Here is a 16,967-nt window from a genome sequence, read left to right as displayed (position 1 = left end):
CATTATCAACAGTGCCACTGGGGCAATGGACACCACTGGGTCTGGCCAGAGATCAACAGCAAAGCTGGAGGCTCAGAGTAAATGTTACTGCTCTGCAGGCAGCTCCTGCCCCCTGCCAATGTTCCATACCAATTGTTGGACACCGTGTTTTCCCATGGAACATTTAGGGTATTTACATTTCAAAATAGCATCACAGGATCAGAACATGGCTGGGAGGGGGGTTCCTGAACCCAGATCAGGCCCTCTCCAAATAATAAACATGCAACTTTGTCCTGAAATTTGAGTTCTGAAGCATTTAATTTCTTTACAACACTGGGCAGAAAGAGAAACATTTTGGATATTTTAACTCGTACATGTGTTTCAGGAAGAAAGCCGCATCGTGACATCTGTGGGATGTTAGGTAAGTGAAGGATATATTTAATAATTCTGATGTAATTGTAATGATCATGCGTCAGCTACAGAGCTGCAGGCAGTCACAGGCTCCCTCCATCTGGATTTTAAATGCTTTTAAATCTAATTGAAATGAAATGGGTGGCACAAAGGTTGATTCCCGGCTTGATTGTAAAATTGAGTGAGGGATATGTCAGGGCAGAAGGTTACAAATTGTGGTTGAGTAAAACTGTACCACTTCTTATTTATCCACAGGGTAATATGAATGCACAGATTAAATGGTCTTAATTGATTCTTAGCATACTGTTTTCTTTCATGTATTTACTTCTGGCATTGAATTTGTTGAATTAACACAAAGTTACAAATGAAATGTTGCTGCTCATCCTCACAGCTACAGTAAAGGAACAGCACTGGGATGTTAGCTCATTTCACAAACTGAATTAGTAGACTGCTCGATTTATTTCTCTGAGTTATCACAGACCAAACTCTTCTGTTTGATCAAATGAGCTGCAATGCTCTTTGTATACCCTGGATACCACCAGGATAGATCAAGCCCAATTCCTGTTAAATGATAACAAACACATCTCCAAACATGCCAGCAGAGAAGTTTAAACTCCAGCCCAGTAACAAACAGGAGCAGGAGAAGCCATTTACCATACCAACCCTGCTCCATTATTCCATCACATCATCCAATTCCTCAAACTGCAATAGTTAATAAGGAGAGAAAAGATGAACCTCATCAAAGAGCAGAGACTGGATAACAATTAACTTGTATTTTTCACATTTGATCGTAAGGGGAAAGGTAATACTGAGTGAAGATCCACTGTTTAAAGGTGCTGCCAAACGGGGAAAAAGTGAAATTTCAGCAGATTTCAGGAGAAAGAGAAGTGCTGCAGACTTTAAAATCCTCTGATGATGGACAAACTGACTGAGCTGGCTGAGGCCTAAAGGTCACAGCAGTGAGACTGGGTCCACAGATGGCAGTGGGGAAAACAAAGGCATTGAAAAAACTACCTGACCACACCTTCATCAACGTACCAGGAGTGGACGGATCCATCCATAACTGTATAGATGGGAGTGACAATCACACAGAAATTGTCGAAACAAAGGCCTGTCATCACACTGAGGGTCCTTTCTATCACGTTATCACCACGCTAAGTAAAACAGACTTTGAACAAATCAAGACAGGGCATTCATGAGGCAATGTGGGCCTCATCAGCAACAGAATTTTACTCAACCACAATCTGTAACCTTCTGCCTGATATATCCTTCACTCAACTTTACAACCAAGCTGGGGATCAACCCTGGTTCAAAAAGGAGTGCAGGACAGCCTGCTGGTAGCTACACCAGGCATAGTTAAAACTGGTGTGTCAACCTGTGCATTCCTTGTCATTGTTCCATCTACATAAGATGATGGACCTATACAAAATTGGTATGGCATAGATGGAGGCCATTCAGCAAGTTGTGTCTGCACAAGCAAATCAAATCAGTTAGGGGAGCTCAAATGGTGCACTTAATCTGATGGCTGAAAAGATCAATGTGTGAAAGACAGATTCTGCCTCACATGTCACATATGAACTGATTATCAGGTGTCCTGGTGTTGTTATTGGTGTTGGTAACAGTTGCCCACTGACTGTCATGGTGTCACATACTGACCCACAGGCAGTATCACCATTAGCATCTGTCCACAACCTGGGCCTCCCGGGGTGAAAATTAGTGCTTATGGCCTTCCCCTCAGAAATACAAGCATCCTGGGAAGTGGAAATAGGAGCATCTTAGTGGTTATCTGGTTTTCTGGTTCTGGTGACCTCACCACACAGGCGGTTTTTAGATACATGACCAGCTTTCATCCTCTGAGTGTGCCTGAGCTAGCAATGACCCTTCTGGCTGATGAGTGGCTACATAACTTCAAGATTTGCTTTCAATAGCACTGCCGCATTCTTGATTTTGCCCGCGGTTGAAGTGCCCAGCATGCACTAAAAACAGCAGAGATGGTAATTGTTAAGCTTCTTTTCTTAATAGCTGAGAGTTATCCACCTCTCACAGTCACACTACAAAGGTGCTTTGAACACAAGTCTTGTAAACCAGCTTTGTGGTGCTAGAGGCAACCTGATACTTTTAGGTGCATGCTTCATTCGTTATCCAAAAGGGCGTAGCTGCTTTGCTTATTGTATGAATTGGCACCTTAATCATAAGACAGTCAGCATGGAGCAGAGGAGCAGAATCTGTGTCCCACTTACAGCAGGATTATATTTAGAGCAATCAAGGGCAGCACTGTGACACCTTGGGCCATAAACATATTTTGTAAACACTTATGGTAACAGAGAACATATTACAACCATGGGAGAGACAATTCACAAGTCTTCATTGCTGAGTTTCAGTGCGAGCAATTAATCATCAGTATAGAGGAACCTCTGATCACGACACGCTGTATCTTTGTCCTCGTTTGCAGTCTGAACTGTTTATCAAAATTGCCATCTGAACCAGCATGCGGGTGAAAACCTTCCATAGGTCAAAGGTCAAGATCATGGAAATGAAAGTACCTAACAAGATTGCAGCCAGGACTGTTCTGGTTTCAGTCCATTCTTCAGGCGGTCAGAAGTGGTGTCATCAAACTATACAGCACGAGATGTGTTGCTCAGAAAGGACTACAGGACTACCTGAATGCTAACCAACAAGAGCAGAAAGTTATCGTCAGAGTTATGTGATTCTATACTGAATCAAGCAGATTGATGCTTTGCAGTCCTCTACACTCATGACTCAGTCATGGATTGAGATGAACAGTTAATAAACTAATAGGAGGAAGGTCCCATTCTGAATAAGGCCAGAAGTCAGCATATCAGTCCACTGCTGAAGAATAAAGGTCATCTTTCAGTCAGAAATGTCAAATGGATGATTCATCTGGGGCTCCTTCTTAGGTCCCCAGAATCACAGATGCCAATCATGAGTCAATTCAACTCACTTCACATGATATCAAGAAATATCTTTATGTTTTAATACAACTGGTATCCACCTGACAATGTGAAAAATTGCCAGCTAAAGCAGACCAAATGTAGTTTGACTAATTATTGCCCTAATAGTCTTCTATTGATAATCAGCAAATGAAGAAAGCTGCTCTTCAACAGTTTTATCAAATGATACTTACATAGCAATTGATTCCTGATGAAGGGCTTCTGCCCGAAATGTCGAATTTCCTGTTCCTTGGATGCTGCCTGACCTGCTGCGCTTTTCCAGCAACACATTTTCAGCTTTTACATAGCAATAAGCTGCTTTCTGATGATCAGGTTGTGTTCCACCAGCACTACTTTGTTTTATGTCATATTAAGCCTCGGTTCAAGTATGGACAGAAGAGCTGAGGTCAAGAGGTAAGATGAGCGTTACTGCTGCTGACATAAAGGCTGCATTTGACACTGTGACATCAAGAAGCCCTGACAAAACTGAAGTCAATATGAATTAAGGCAACTGTCCACTGGGTGGAGTCATACTTAGCACAAAGGAAAATTATTGATGTTAGTAAAGTATTTAGTAGTTCTTCAGGCCTTCATTCCTGATGAAGGGTTTTGCCCGAAACGTCAATTTCCCTGGATGCTGCCTGACCTGCTGTGCTTTTCCAACACCACTCTAATCTAGACTCTGATCTCCAGCATCTGCAGTCTTCACTTTTGCTCTGTTTAGTAGTTCTGCCTGGCAATACAGAAGACTAGGTTTCAGTTTCCTGACGATCTCTATGTGATGGGCTGTGTGTAAATACAGTTTCTTTAGGGCTCCTGTGGCATAGTGATAATGCCCCTACCTCTGAGCTAGGAGACTCAAATCCCACCTGCTCCAGACAGCAAGTCCCACCTGCTCCAGAGGTGGGTAATAACATTCCTGGACATGGAGTCAAACCCTTTGGCCCAACTTGTCCATGCTGACCCAGGAGGTTTCTTAAACTGAACTAGTCCCATTTGCTTGCATTTGGCCCATATCCCTCTACACCTTTCCTATCCATGTACCTGTCCAAATGTCTTTTAAATATTGTAATTGTGCCCACCTCTACCACTTCCTCTGGCAGCTCAGTCCATATATACATGACCCAATGTGTAAAAAGAGGTCCCATTTAAATCCTTCCAGTCTCACCTTAAATTTATGCCCTCTAGTTTTGGATTACCCTACTCTAGGGCTAAAGACCGTGGTTAGTCACCTTAACTATGACCCTCATGATTTGATTTGAAAATGTCTCCTAGGCCCAACAACCTTCAGCTGCTTCTCTCCATCATGAGCTCATTCATGACTCCTCAGATACTGAAACAGTTCATGTTCAAATGCAACATGACCTGGACAATATCCAGGCTTGGGCTAATAAATGGCGCAAAAAGAAACATTCATACCATACGAGTGTCAGGCAATGGCCATCACCAACAAGAGAGAATCTAATGATTGTTCCCTGACAATCATTGGCATGACTACCACAGAATCCCCCACTATCAACATCCTGAGGGTAACAATTGACCAGAGAATATTACACAAAATGGCCAACTGATTGAATATCAGGCCTGGGGGCTAGATCCATCAGTTTCCATTCCACTTTCCTCAGCACAACGAGAAACACAAAGGCCAACCCACATATTTGTTTTCTCAGTGTTCAACTAGTTTTCTTTGTAATTCACTGTTCATCTCGAGAATTCAGAATTTAACTTTTGTCACTGTTGGGATAGAATATCGACGTTTTTGTTCACAGGCTTAAAACATCAAATCCTCTACTTCATAAACTGAAAGTATGATGAGACCTCTGGTTTCTGGGTCACTGAAGTACACTTCACAGACGTTTGGCTCTCCTCCAACCAATCTGCTAGTAATGAGGCTAGAGCTTTGCAGAAGCAGGTTTCAGAGGTCCATTACAATGCTAGCTTCCTCAGAATGGTCAGCACAGCTACTTATCATATTCCTCAACGAAAAACACCACTTCACTTCATCAAATTCTGTCACATGATCTTACACATTCGATGTAACAGAAAAAAACCTCCTCAAACTGATTTATCTAAAAGATGATAATTCAGACAATATCATGTTTTTCCAATCCTGCACCAGAAAGTTGAGTTGGTTAAAAGTGCTTAGACCTGGACTAAGACTTACCTTAACGCATAATCTGTTTGATTTAAAATCTTAGCACAAGCAGGAGGTTTCACCAAATTGCATTTTTGAAACAATATATATTTAGTATTTAAATCTCAGTTACAGACTAAACGCTATTGAGAGAAGCACTGGTCATTCCTTTTTTTTGTAAATTCATTCACAGGATGTGAGCCTTGCTGACTTTAGCAACATTTACTGCCATCTCCAATTGTCCTATTTATGAACTGAAATCTTGAACCATTGCAGTTCAAGTGGTGTAGGTATACCAACAGTGCTGTTAGGGAAGGCGTTCCAGGATCTTGTTCGGGAGACACTGAAGAAATCATTGACATAATTCCAAGTGAAGGTAATATCTGGCTTTGAGGTGAACTTGCAGATGGTGGTGACTCCATGCATCTGCTGCCATTGTCCTTCTAAGTGGTGGATGCTGGAGAGTTTGGAGTGTCTGTGTATAAGATGCCTTGATGAGTTACTGAAGTGTACATCGTAGATGGTAGACACTGCTGTCACAATACATTGCTGGTGGAAGGACTGTATGTTTGTGGATGTGGAACCACTCTAGACAGTCTGCTCAGGCAACTGACTGTGTGGAGTTTGCACCTTCTCCCCGTGTCTGCATGGGTATCCTCTGGGTGCTCTGGTTTCCTCCCACAGTCACAAAGATGTGCAGGTCAGGTGAATTGGCCGTGCTAAATTGCCCGTAGTGTTAGGTAAATGGGTAAATGTAGGGGAATGGGTGGGTCGCGCTTCGGCGGGTCAGTGTGGACTTGTTGGGCCGAAGGGCCTGTTTCCACACTGTAAGTAATCTAATCTTTACCCTGAATGGTATCAAGCTTAGAATCATAGACTTTCACAGTATAGAAGGAGACCATTCAACCCAACATGTCTGCACTCACTCCTGAAGGAACTACCCAGCTAGTCCAATTTTCCAGCCCTATTTCTGTAGCCCACTAAATCTTCTTGAGTATTATTGAAGCTATACCTGTCCAGGTAAGTGGAGAGTATTCCATCATACTCCTGACTTGTGGCTTTAGATAGTGGACAGGCTTTGAGGAGTCAGGAGGTGAGTTACATGCTGAAATATTCAAAGCCTCTGATCTGCTCCTGTCGCTGCAGTGTTTTTGATGGCTGCTCTGTTCACCTTCTGGTCAGTGGTAAACTCATACTTTAAGATTTCTGGACACTTTTTGATGGGTTGACATTTCTTGACACATGTTGACATCTCGACAGATCAAAATGTTTTGACAGTTATTGGTAGTTCTTGACAAGTTGCACAGTTTCAAAAAGAAACATTTACGCGCGATCGTCACCATCCAAAAAGGATGCAAGATCCTTTCCTTGTCACAACCCAAAGAAATCCTGATCCCTACCACCAAGATGTCCTGGGACTTTATCTGCAAGCATATTCAGCTTTCCAAAGGGGCACCCCGGTTATCCAAAAGCTAGTGATACAGTACTTGCTCATACTTGGTCTAATCTACACACTCCAGCTTCCAGTCACCAGGGATACCAGAACCCGGTTTCAGTGGAAGCAGGAGCAGATCATTCATACAGACAGCTGCCTCCAGGAGCCACACAGACATGGACCATGATCTGCCCCACCCCCAATGAAACTGAGAGAAGTTGGGACCGTGTAGCGGTTGTGAAAGGTGGGTAGAGAGCTATTGCAATTCTGAAAACATGCTGGCATTTTCACACTCTCCATCAGAGTAAAAAACTGGAGCCTTTGTTTGCTGGGAAAATGTAATGAACATCTGGCATTTCAGACAAGTAGTTTCCTCTCAGGAACACGAAATTGGAAACTTAGAATGGTAATGCACAATTGAACGCCATTCATTCTATCAACTCCCTTTCAGGATTACAATGATAAAATATTTTTAACTTTACGCAATTAACAAAGTCAATTAGCATGGTTTCCTCATCTGCCACATATTCTATGTCACATTTAAATTGTGTATAAAGTAAACCGTCCACGGCCCTGTAACAAAGTGACTTATGAACAGAAAGCTGCCAAATGTGATCACTCTTCTACTTTGTTGTTGTTTTCTTTCATTGAAAATGATCAAAGTCAACCTGCAGTCAATGCTTCCCTTGAACTTCACCTCCCATGTTTAAGAGCGCCTGATCTGAAATTTCCAAATATAAGGTGGTTCTTTTTTTAAATTATATGGCAGACTTACACCATTGTCATCTTCAGGGCTCAAATTGTACCGATGACGTGATCGATTTTTCATGTCAGCGGCAAACTTGTAAAACTCCGGCTTTGCTGACCTCAGTAGAGTCACAGTTTGAAGCGACTGGTACGCTGCTTTGGCTTCGACATCAAATTTATCTCCTTGTTTCCACGAGCCATTTCCTAAGAGTAAAATGAAAAAGATTTTAGTTTGTCTAAAAATGTGATCATATTTCATCACATCCAGCTTTGGTCAGCTCCTCTTTCATCTTTCTTATTTGTACAATTACTTTGAATAGACCCTTGAGAGGGAATGCTGCCAAGAGTCAATCTCACCCAAAAAAAAAAGTATCTCTGAGTTTGAAATTATTTTGCAAACATTCAACACTCTTTTGACATAATGTTTCTGACTTCTATTGTATGAAGACGATCCTAATAGTTGCTTTGCCTCATAAAACTCAGTCAATTTTGTCCAAGGTATTTTAGTAGCACTGACTCATAGATTCATATAGTGCAAGAAGATGCCCTTTGGCTCATTATGATTACACCAACATAACTACAACTAAAAGTATGCTAATCCCAATTTGTCCCATATCCTTGAATGTTGTGATATTTGAAGTACTCATCCAATTTTTTTTAAAGATTGTAGGCTTTCCAGCTTCTACTACCTTCCCAGGCAGTGCATTGAAGATTCTCACGATCTGCTGAGTGAAGTTTTTTCCCAAATCCCCTCTGAATCTCCTGCTCCTTATCTTAAAACTATGCCTTCTTGTGACTGACTCCTCAACCAAGGGGAACAGTTGCTCTCTATTCACCCTGTCCATCCCCTTCATAATCTTATACAGTTCAACCACATATCCCCTCAGTCTTTTCTGCTCTAAAGAAAACAATCCAAGCCTGTCAAATCTCTCCTTATAGCTCAGTTTTTTCATCCCAGGCATCAATCAGGTGAATCTCCTCTGTACTCCCTCTACTGCGATCAGATCATTCCTGTTGTAAGGAGACAGTATTCTAGCAGTAGCCTGACCAACACTCTGCAAAACTTCATTATCTCCTTGCTCGTATACTCTATGCCATGACTGATGAAAGCAAGTGTCCCACATACCTTAGCAATCCTATTCAAGTGCTCTGCAAATTTCAGGGATCTGTGAATAATTACCCCAAAATCCCTCTGTTCCTCTAAGCTATCCAGTGCCTTGTCATTCATTAAATACTCCCTCATCTTATTTATTCTTCCAAAGTGTATCATCTCACACTCATCAGGATGAGATACTATCTGCCACTGCTCTGTCCAGCTCATCAACCCATTTATACCTTCTTGTAACCTACAACCATCTTCTTTGCTATTAGCTGTTCTACTAATCTTGGTGTCATCTGTAAATTTGCTTAAAATTCCCTTAACATTTTAATCCACATTATTATAAGGACCCCTAATACTGATCCTTGTGGATTACTATTGGACACCAGTCTCCAGTCACTCAAACAGCCTGCTCCCACTCCCCTTTGTGTCTGAACACTAAGCCAGTTTCTGACTCATCTGGCCAAGTGTCCATGAATTTCACCTTCTCAATCAATTTCCCATGTGGAACCTTGTCTAAAGCTTTGCTAAAATCCACATAAACAATAAATCCACATCAACTGAACTTTCCTCATCCACAAATTTGATCATATTTTCAAAAAGTGCAAACAAATGTGTTAGTCATGACCACCCTCTGACAAATCTTCGAGTAAAAAATGAGGTCCGCTTCTCAGCTGTGGTGCTTTAACCAGCAACACATTCTCAGCACCCTCTGACAAAGCCATTCTGGCTGTTTCTAACTAATCCATGCCTTTCCACTTTGATATTGATTTGGTTCTTCAGAATTTTCTCCAATATTTTTCCTACCACTGACATGAGACTCACCAGTCTATAATTTCCGGGTTCATCTCTATCATCTTTCTGAAAAGGTGGAACCACATTTGCCATCCTCCTCTGGCACTTTCACCTGTGGCCAGAGAGGAATTTAAAATTTATGTCAGATCCCCTGCAATTTCCTTCCTCACCTCCCACAGCAGCTGGGGAAACAATCTATCTGGGCCAGGGCAGTTGTCTGTTCTTAAGCCCAACGGAGCCTCCAATACCTCTTGATGTCCTGTGTCAAACTGTGCAAGTTCCTCACAGTCTCTTTTCCTGAATTCTGTACATGTATTCTTTTATTCCAGTGTGAAGTCCAAAGAGAAGTATGCATTCAACATCCTTCCAATATCCTCACTGGTCCCTAATGGGCTCTACTCTTCCCTTGGTTAACCTCTTCCCTTTAATGCACTTATAAAGTATTTTAGGATTCTCCTTAATCCAGTTCACAAGTCCTTTTTCATGCCCCTTTTTTGTTCTTCTAATTGCTTTCCTAAGTTTCCTCCTGCACTTCCTGTAATCCTCTCAGGTCACAGCTGAATTGCTCCCTGTGGACAGATAGAAACTTGCAACTGTTTTTCCTTATCCAGTCCTGAGTTGTTCTCGATTATCCAGGATCCTCCAAACTTTGTGGGCGGCATGGTGGCACAGTTGTTAGCACTGCTGCCTCACAGCACCAGAGACCCGGGTTCAATTCCCGACTCAGGCGACTGACTGTGTGGAGTTTGCACATTCTCCCTGTGTCTGCATGGGTTTGCTCCGGTTTCCTCCCACAGTCCAAAGATGTGAGGGTAAGGTGAATTGGCCATGCTAAATTGCCCGTAGTGTTAGGTATGGGTGGGTTGTGCTTCAGCAGGTCGGTGTGGACTTGTTGGGCCGAAGGGCCTGTTTCCACACTGTAAGTAATCTAATCTAATTATTGCTTCTACATTTCCCTCTAAAGAGTAAATGTTGGACCTATACTCTCCCCAGCCTTTTCTGAATGCCCCTCACTGCTCTGTTGTACACTTACCCGTGAGGAGCTGTTCCCAGTCTACTGTGATCCTGCTTTATTTTAATAAAATATGCCCTTCTCCAAACCCATGCAAGCTATCTTTTTCCTTGTCCAGAATAAATTTGAACTGTACCGCATTGTAATCGCTATTGCCTACATGATTTCCCACTGTCACATCAAAACTTGTCTGGCTCCTTTCCCTAGAACCAGATCCAGAACTGCGCCGTCCCTTGTTGGGCCTTCTATGTATTGATACAAAAAAACTGCCCGAGATACATTTCAAGAAATCCACCTCCTTCAAACTCTCAACACGATGGCTATCCCAGATTATGTTGGGAAAGTTGAAATCCCTCCCTATTATTACGCTTGCATGATTATTACTCGTACACACCTCTGTGAATTGTCTACATCTTAGCTCCTCTATTTCCTGCTGACTCTTTGAGGGCCTATAATACACTCCCAGTAAAGTTGCTGTCCCCTTACAAAGTTTTGTTTGAGACCCTTCCAAGATATTATCTCTCCTTATTGTGTAATTGACTCCTTAATTAATAGTACTACACCACCACCCTTTACACACCCTCCTCTGTTCACCTAAATATACTATACCCCGAAATGTTGAGTTGCCAGTCCATTCCTTCCCTCAATCATATTTCTGTGATGGTAACAATGTCATAATTCAATGGCTCAATCCATGCCTTTAACTCATTAGTCTCACATATTCCACTCTTCGCATTAAAGTAAAGGCCATCCAGTCTCATCTTACTCTCTTGAGACTCAACATAGCTGAACTCACTGTGACTTGCTTCCTTTGCTGTAATATGATGTGTCTCTGTTTCTGTGATTTTTGTGCCCCAACCCCCTGCCAGATTAGCTTAAACTCTTCCCAATAGCACTATCAAACCTACCTGCAAGGATGTAGGTCCTAGATGTGGACCGTTCTGTTTGTACATGTCTCACCTTCCCAAAAATGGTGCCAATGACCAAGGAATCTAAAACCACCCCCTCACACCAACTCTTGAACCATGCATTAATTTGTCCTGTTTTCGTCTTTCTAAACTCACTAGCACGTGTCATCAGGAGTAATCCAGAGATTAAAACTATTAGGGTCCTGCTTTTTAATCTACTGCCTCACTCCCTAAATTAAGTCCATGAGACCATACGACATAGGAGCAGAAATTAGGCCATTCGGCCCATCAAGTCTGTTCCACTATTCAATCATGGCTGATAAGTTTCTCAACCCCATTTTCCCACACTCCCCATAACCCTTTATCCCCTTTACAATCAAGAAACTATCTCCATCCTAAATATACACAATGATCTAATTCTTGATGCAAGACCTCATTCCTCACTTTGTCCATATTATTGGTACCTACATGACCTCTTAGGTATGCAATTAGGGAACTTGGGATCATATTGTCAGCAGGTTCAGTGCTCAGCAAGTTCAGTGTATAAACCCCATTCCCTCTGGCTCCACAGCATGAATAATTTGCAAATTGAATATAACCAGTGACCTGGACTTTGCAGCCACAGAAGCTCTGAAAAGAATCCAGAGCAAGGCAATTCTCAACAATTGCCTCCAAACTCCATTGACAAATTTTGCAAAGGGTGCCTAATAGTATGTTTAAGAGGCCTAACAAGCATTTTAATTATCTACTTTAACCTAAAATACCTAGTATAAAGGCATTCAGAATTTAACAAACACAAAGCAGAAACTGCTGCTGAAATGCAGCACATCTATCTATGGAGAGAGAAAAACAGAGTTAACCTTTCAAGTCCAGTGATCCTTCTTTAGAATTGATAGCAGATAGGAAAATATGGTACTGAATTTCTGCTGGTGGAGGGGGGAAGATGCTGGTAGGGAGAAAAGGTGAGCGGATAGGGAAAGTTGGAGCCCACAGAGAGAGAAAACGATCAGCAGAGGAAGGGATAGTTGATGATCGATTGTTGATAGATTATTGCAATAGGTTGAGAATGTTAAGTATTTAACATGTGAGCTACTACCGGAATAGATTTGTGAAAGGCTGTTCCATTGCTTAAGTAATGTCCTAGATGCGGGAGCAATATTCACTCTGAGAAACATTATGATGGTCCCTGGGGTATCTGGCAATATTAATCAGAATATGATGATCAACATCACAAACTAGACATACAGGAATTAAAGTTGAGACGTGTGGTGCTGAAAAAGCACAGCAGGTCAGGTAGCAACCAAGGAACAGAGGAATTGAGGTTTTAGGCATAAGCTTTTCATCTGGAATTAAAGCCTTTGTGAAGGGATTTTCTATATTATGTTTTGAGTACCATTTAAAATTGCTTCTTGTACAAGTAGAAGTCCTGCTGGTCTGGCACTGGTGACTCTTACGCTTCTTTTTGCACCCATTTGTCCGCAAGAACAATGTATTAGTGCCTTTCCTAATGCAGTGATGAGAATCATTGGAACTGTATTCCAGCATGAGTCATTGAAGTAGTGTAGAGCTGTGGGGTCAGTTGGGTGCAGGAAAGAGTTTGGTGATGAAGGAGGACAAATTAATGTGACAAAGGCCATGGGATGCTGGCAGGTAGGTGCCAGGCACAATGAAATTCAAGTCAGTGCTACCTTGACAATTACCTGCGGAACTTATTCAGCCAGCTGTTGGCACATTCTCAATTATTTCCAGACAGCCACATTATCTTTGGGGGCACCATCAGTCAGAAAATGTAAATAAAATCTTCCTCCCCGCCAAGCAATACACAGATATAAGTATGCAAGGAAAAGATGCTTACAGTGAACACCAATTCAAAGCTTCAAATCTGTCCCCTTCCATAATTTTAAATCTTGTCACCATCTTTACACAAGTTATGAGTATTCTTATGAAAATAACCATGTCTCATATTTTGGAGCAGAGCTGTGAGCAGAAATATAAACATCAAGCAATAAAATTCCACACTGAACTACCAATTTATTAAATAAATTGAAATGCAGCCAAATGCATCCAGACATTAGAAAAAGTATGTAAAATTAGCTCCTCAATGTGATATTTGCCTCAGCCACAGCATATTGTAACACCTGTTATCATGATATAAGTGTGACTAATTATTTGGTTTGGCCTGGTGCTAAGATAACTGGAAATGCTTGGAAGAGGTGAGCCATATCCTCTTGACCTCAGTTACGAGATGGATTGTGTTTCCAGAGTACATTAAAGGGCCCGAGAGGTTTCCAACTTGGCCTGCTCAGTCACACAAAGGCTCGCATGTGAGGCTCACCACCCTGAATAGACATCATAATGGAACTGAGGGACAGCTGATAATACTTACTTTTGGATAACTCAGGTGCTGTTTTTTTTTGACACAGTGGCCTCAAAGAGCCCACCATACTCCATTTATCACCACAGAGTGAATGGCTGATTGAGGAGAAAGGATGAAATTCAAATCCATGCATTAACTCCAATTTGACAATGCATTCAGAAGCTCTCAGACTGAAGCACTGGTCAATGACTTCAGAAGTAGTATTGGGGAAAAAAATTAGACAAGGAATAAAATACCAACAATCCAAACAACTGCAGATTCTGAAAACCAAAATAAGTACAGAAGTTGCTGGAGAAACTCAGCAGATCTAGCAGCATCTGTAGATAGAAAGTGAAGTTAATGCTTCAGTGATTCTTCTTCAGAACTGACTGTAGCTAGCAAAATGTTGGTATATATGCTGAAGATGGGGTGCAAGGAGAAGGTGGAGGGGGCGGATGGAGGAGGAGGAGGAGGAGGAGGAGTAAACAATAGGTCAGGACAGACCCCAAAAAGAGAGAACAACATCTGTTGCTGACGAAGGAGTGGGTTTAGATCAGCCTGGTAGGGTCAATAGTTGCTCATATGATCCATTAGTAGCTGACAGTTGGGTTGGGAGAAGCTCATTTGAGAAGGTGCTCAGGCCCCAAGATGATTGAACTCAATACTGAGTGCTGAAGGTTGCAGGTTCTCCAAGTGGAAAATAAGATGCTGTTCTTCCAGTTAGCACTGATTTCACTGGAGCACCGAAGCAAGCCCGAGACAGAGATGTTGACCAGGGAACACCTAGATGTGTTGAAGTGTCAGGCAACCAGAAACTCAGGGTCACTTTTACAGACAGAATGTAGGTTTCCAAAGTGATCACTCAGCCTGTGTTTCATTTCTCTCATGTGGAGCAGACCACATTGTGATCAGAGAATATATAGTGCAGGTAAATCACTGTTTTATCTGAACAGATGTGACAGAGATTGAGAAACTGGGAGAATGGAAACAGGATGTGGGGGTGCGCAGTCAAGGCAACTATGGGACTGTACTGGAGACTGTTAGCCAGCCTCTCCTCAGAAATGGAAACAGAGATGTTGAGGAAGGGAAGGGAGGAGTCAGGGATGAACTCGGTGAAAGTTTAAGCAGAGAAATTGGAAGCAGAATTGATAAGTTTTTCCATTTCCAGATGAGAGAGGAAGCAGCACTGATGATATCATTGATGTACTCGAGAAAGAGTTATGGGGACTCGCGTCCAAATTGGACTAGAGCAAAATATATTGTGTCTGAGCATAGAACATAGAAAACAGAATAAAGAACAATACAGTGCAGAACAAGTTCTTCGGCCCTCGATGTTGTAATGACCTGTGAACTAATCTAAAGCCCTACACTATCCCATCACCATCCATGTACTTAGCCAAGGAATGTTTAAATCTCCCTAATGTGGCTGAGTTAAGTACATTGGCAGGCAGGGCATTCCACACCCTTACCACTCTCTGACCCCTCATACAAGCTGATGTCATCATCCAAGGAAAATGACTCTCACTGTCTACCCTATCTAATCCTCTGACCATCTTGTATGTCTCTATCAAATCCCCTCTTAGCCTTCTTCTCTCCAATGAGAACAGACCCAAGTTCCTCAGCCTTTCCTCATAAGACCTTCCCTCCAGACCAGGCAACATCCTGGTAAATCTCCTCTGCAGCTTTTCCAATGCTTCCACATCCTTTCTGTAATGGGGTGACAAGAACTGTACACAATATTCCAAGTGCGGTCACACTAGCATTTTGTATTGTTGCACCATGATATTATGGCTCCGAAACGCAATCCCTCTACCGACAAAAACCTAACACCTTCTTAACAGCACTATCAACCTGTGTGGCAACTTTCAGGGAGCCATGTACGTGGGCTACAAGATCCATCTGCACATCCACACTACCAAGAATCTTTCCATTGACACAGTAGTCTGCCTTCCTGTTAGTCTTAGCAAAGTGAATCACCTCACATTTACCTGCATTGAATTCCATTTGCCATCTCTCAGCCCAATTCTGCAGTTTATCCAAGTTCCCCTACAACACTGTCCACTACTCCACCGACTTTAGTGTCATCTACAAACTTACTAACCCATCCACCTATGCCTTTGTTCAAGTCATATATAAAAGTGACAAACAGCAGTGGTCCCAAAACAGATCCTTGAGGCACACCACTAGTAACCAGACTGCAGGCTGAATATTTGCCATCAAACACCACTATCTGCCTTCTTACAGAAAGCCAGTTTCTAAACCAAACTGCTAAATCAATCTCAATCCCATGCCTCCGCCTTTTCTCCAGTAGCCTACCATGTGGAACCTTATCAAAGGCTTTGCTAAAGTCCATGTACACGACATCAACTGCCCTACCCTCATCCACATGCTTCGTCATCTTCTCAAAAAACACAATGCTGTTTGTGAGATATGACCTGTCCTTGACAAAATCATGTTGACTATCTGCAATCAAATTGTTGCTTGCTAGATGCTTATAAATCCTACCTCTTATAATCCTTTCCAAAACTTTTCCTACAACACATGTAAAGCTCACTGCTCTATATTTACCTGGGTCACCTGTTGAACAAGGGCCCAACATTTGTAATCCTCAAGTCCTCTGGTACTAAACCTGTAGACAATGACAACACAAAGATCAAAGTCAAAGGCTCTAACATCTCCTCCCTAGCTTCCCAGAGAATCCTCGGATAAATCCCAACCAGCCCAGAGGACTTGTCGACTTTCACTCCTTCTAGAATTGAAAACACTTCTTACTTACTAATCTTGATCCTTTTTAATCTAAAATCTCATATCTCAATCTTCTCCTCGACAATATTCTCTTTTCCTAAGTGAAAGCAGATGAGAAATATTCATTTTGCACCTGTCCGATCTCCACAGGGTTCATACACGACTTCCCACTTCAGTCTTTGACTGGCCCTATTCCTAGTGATTCTTTTCTTCCTCACATACCCATAGAAAGCTTTATGGTTCTCCTTTATTCTACCAGCTAAAGGCTGCTCATTTCCTTTCCTTGCTCTTCTTAACTCTCTCTTTAAATCCTTCCTAGCTAATCTAACTCTCCATCACCTCATCTGAACCATCCTGTCTCAACGTCACAAAAACCTCCTTCTTCCACTTAACAA

The 16,967-nt window shown here is 42.1% G+C and overlaps 1 protein-coding gene across 4 annotated transcripts in view; it reads right to left on the bottom strand.

Annotated features, from left to right (window-relative positions):
- Positions 1-16,967, bottom strand: part of npr3 (natriuretic peptide receptor 3) — an 80,305-nt gene that overhangs the window by 40,083 nt on the left and 23,255 nt on the right. For all 4 annotated transcript variants that reach the window (XM_060821466.1, XM_060821515.1, XM_060821592.1 and 1 more), the window contains exon 3: positions 7,686-7,861. In XM_060821466.1, the coding sequence (XP_060677449.1) occupies positions 7,686-7,861 (176 nt within the window). The remainder of the gene's footprint in view (positions 1-7,685; positions 7,862-16,967) is intronic.

The sequence above is a fragment of the Hemiscyllium ocellatum genome, chromosome 1, assembly GCF_020745735.1.
Source record: "Hemiscyllium ocellatum isolate sHemOce1 chromosome 1, sHemOce1.pat.X.cur, whole genome shotgun sequence".
In the NCBI taxonomy this organism is placed as follows: domain Eukaryota; kingdom Metazoa; phylum Chordata; class Chondrichthyes; order Orectolobiformes; family Hemiscylliidae; genus Hemiscyllium; species Hemiscyllium ocellatum.
Note: the sequence above shows the minus strand (reverse complement) of the source record. Positions and strands in the feature narration are given on the sequence as shown.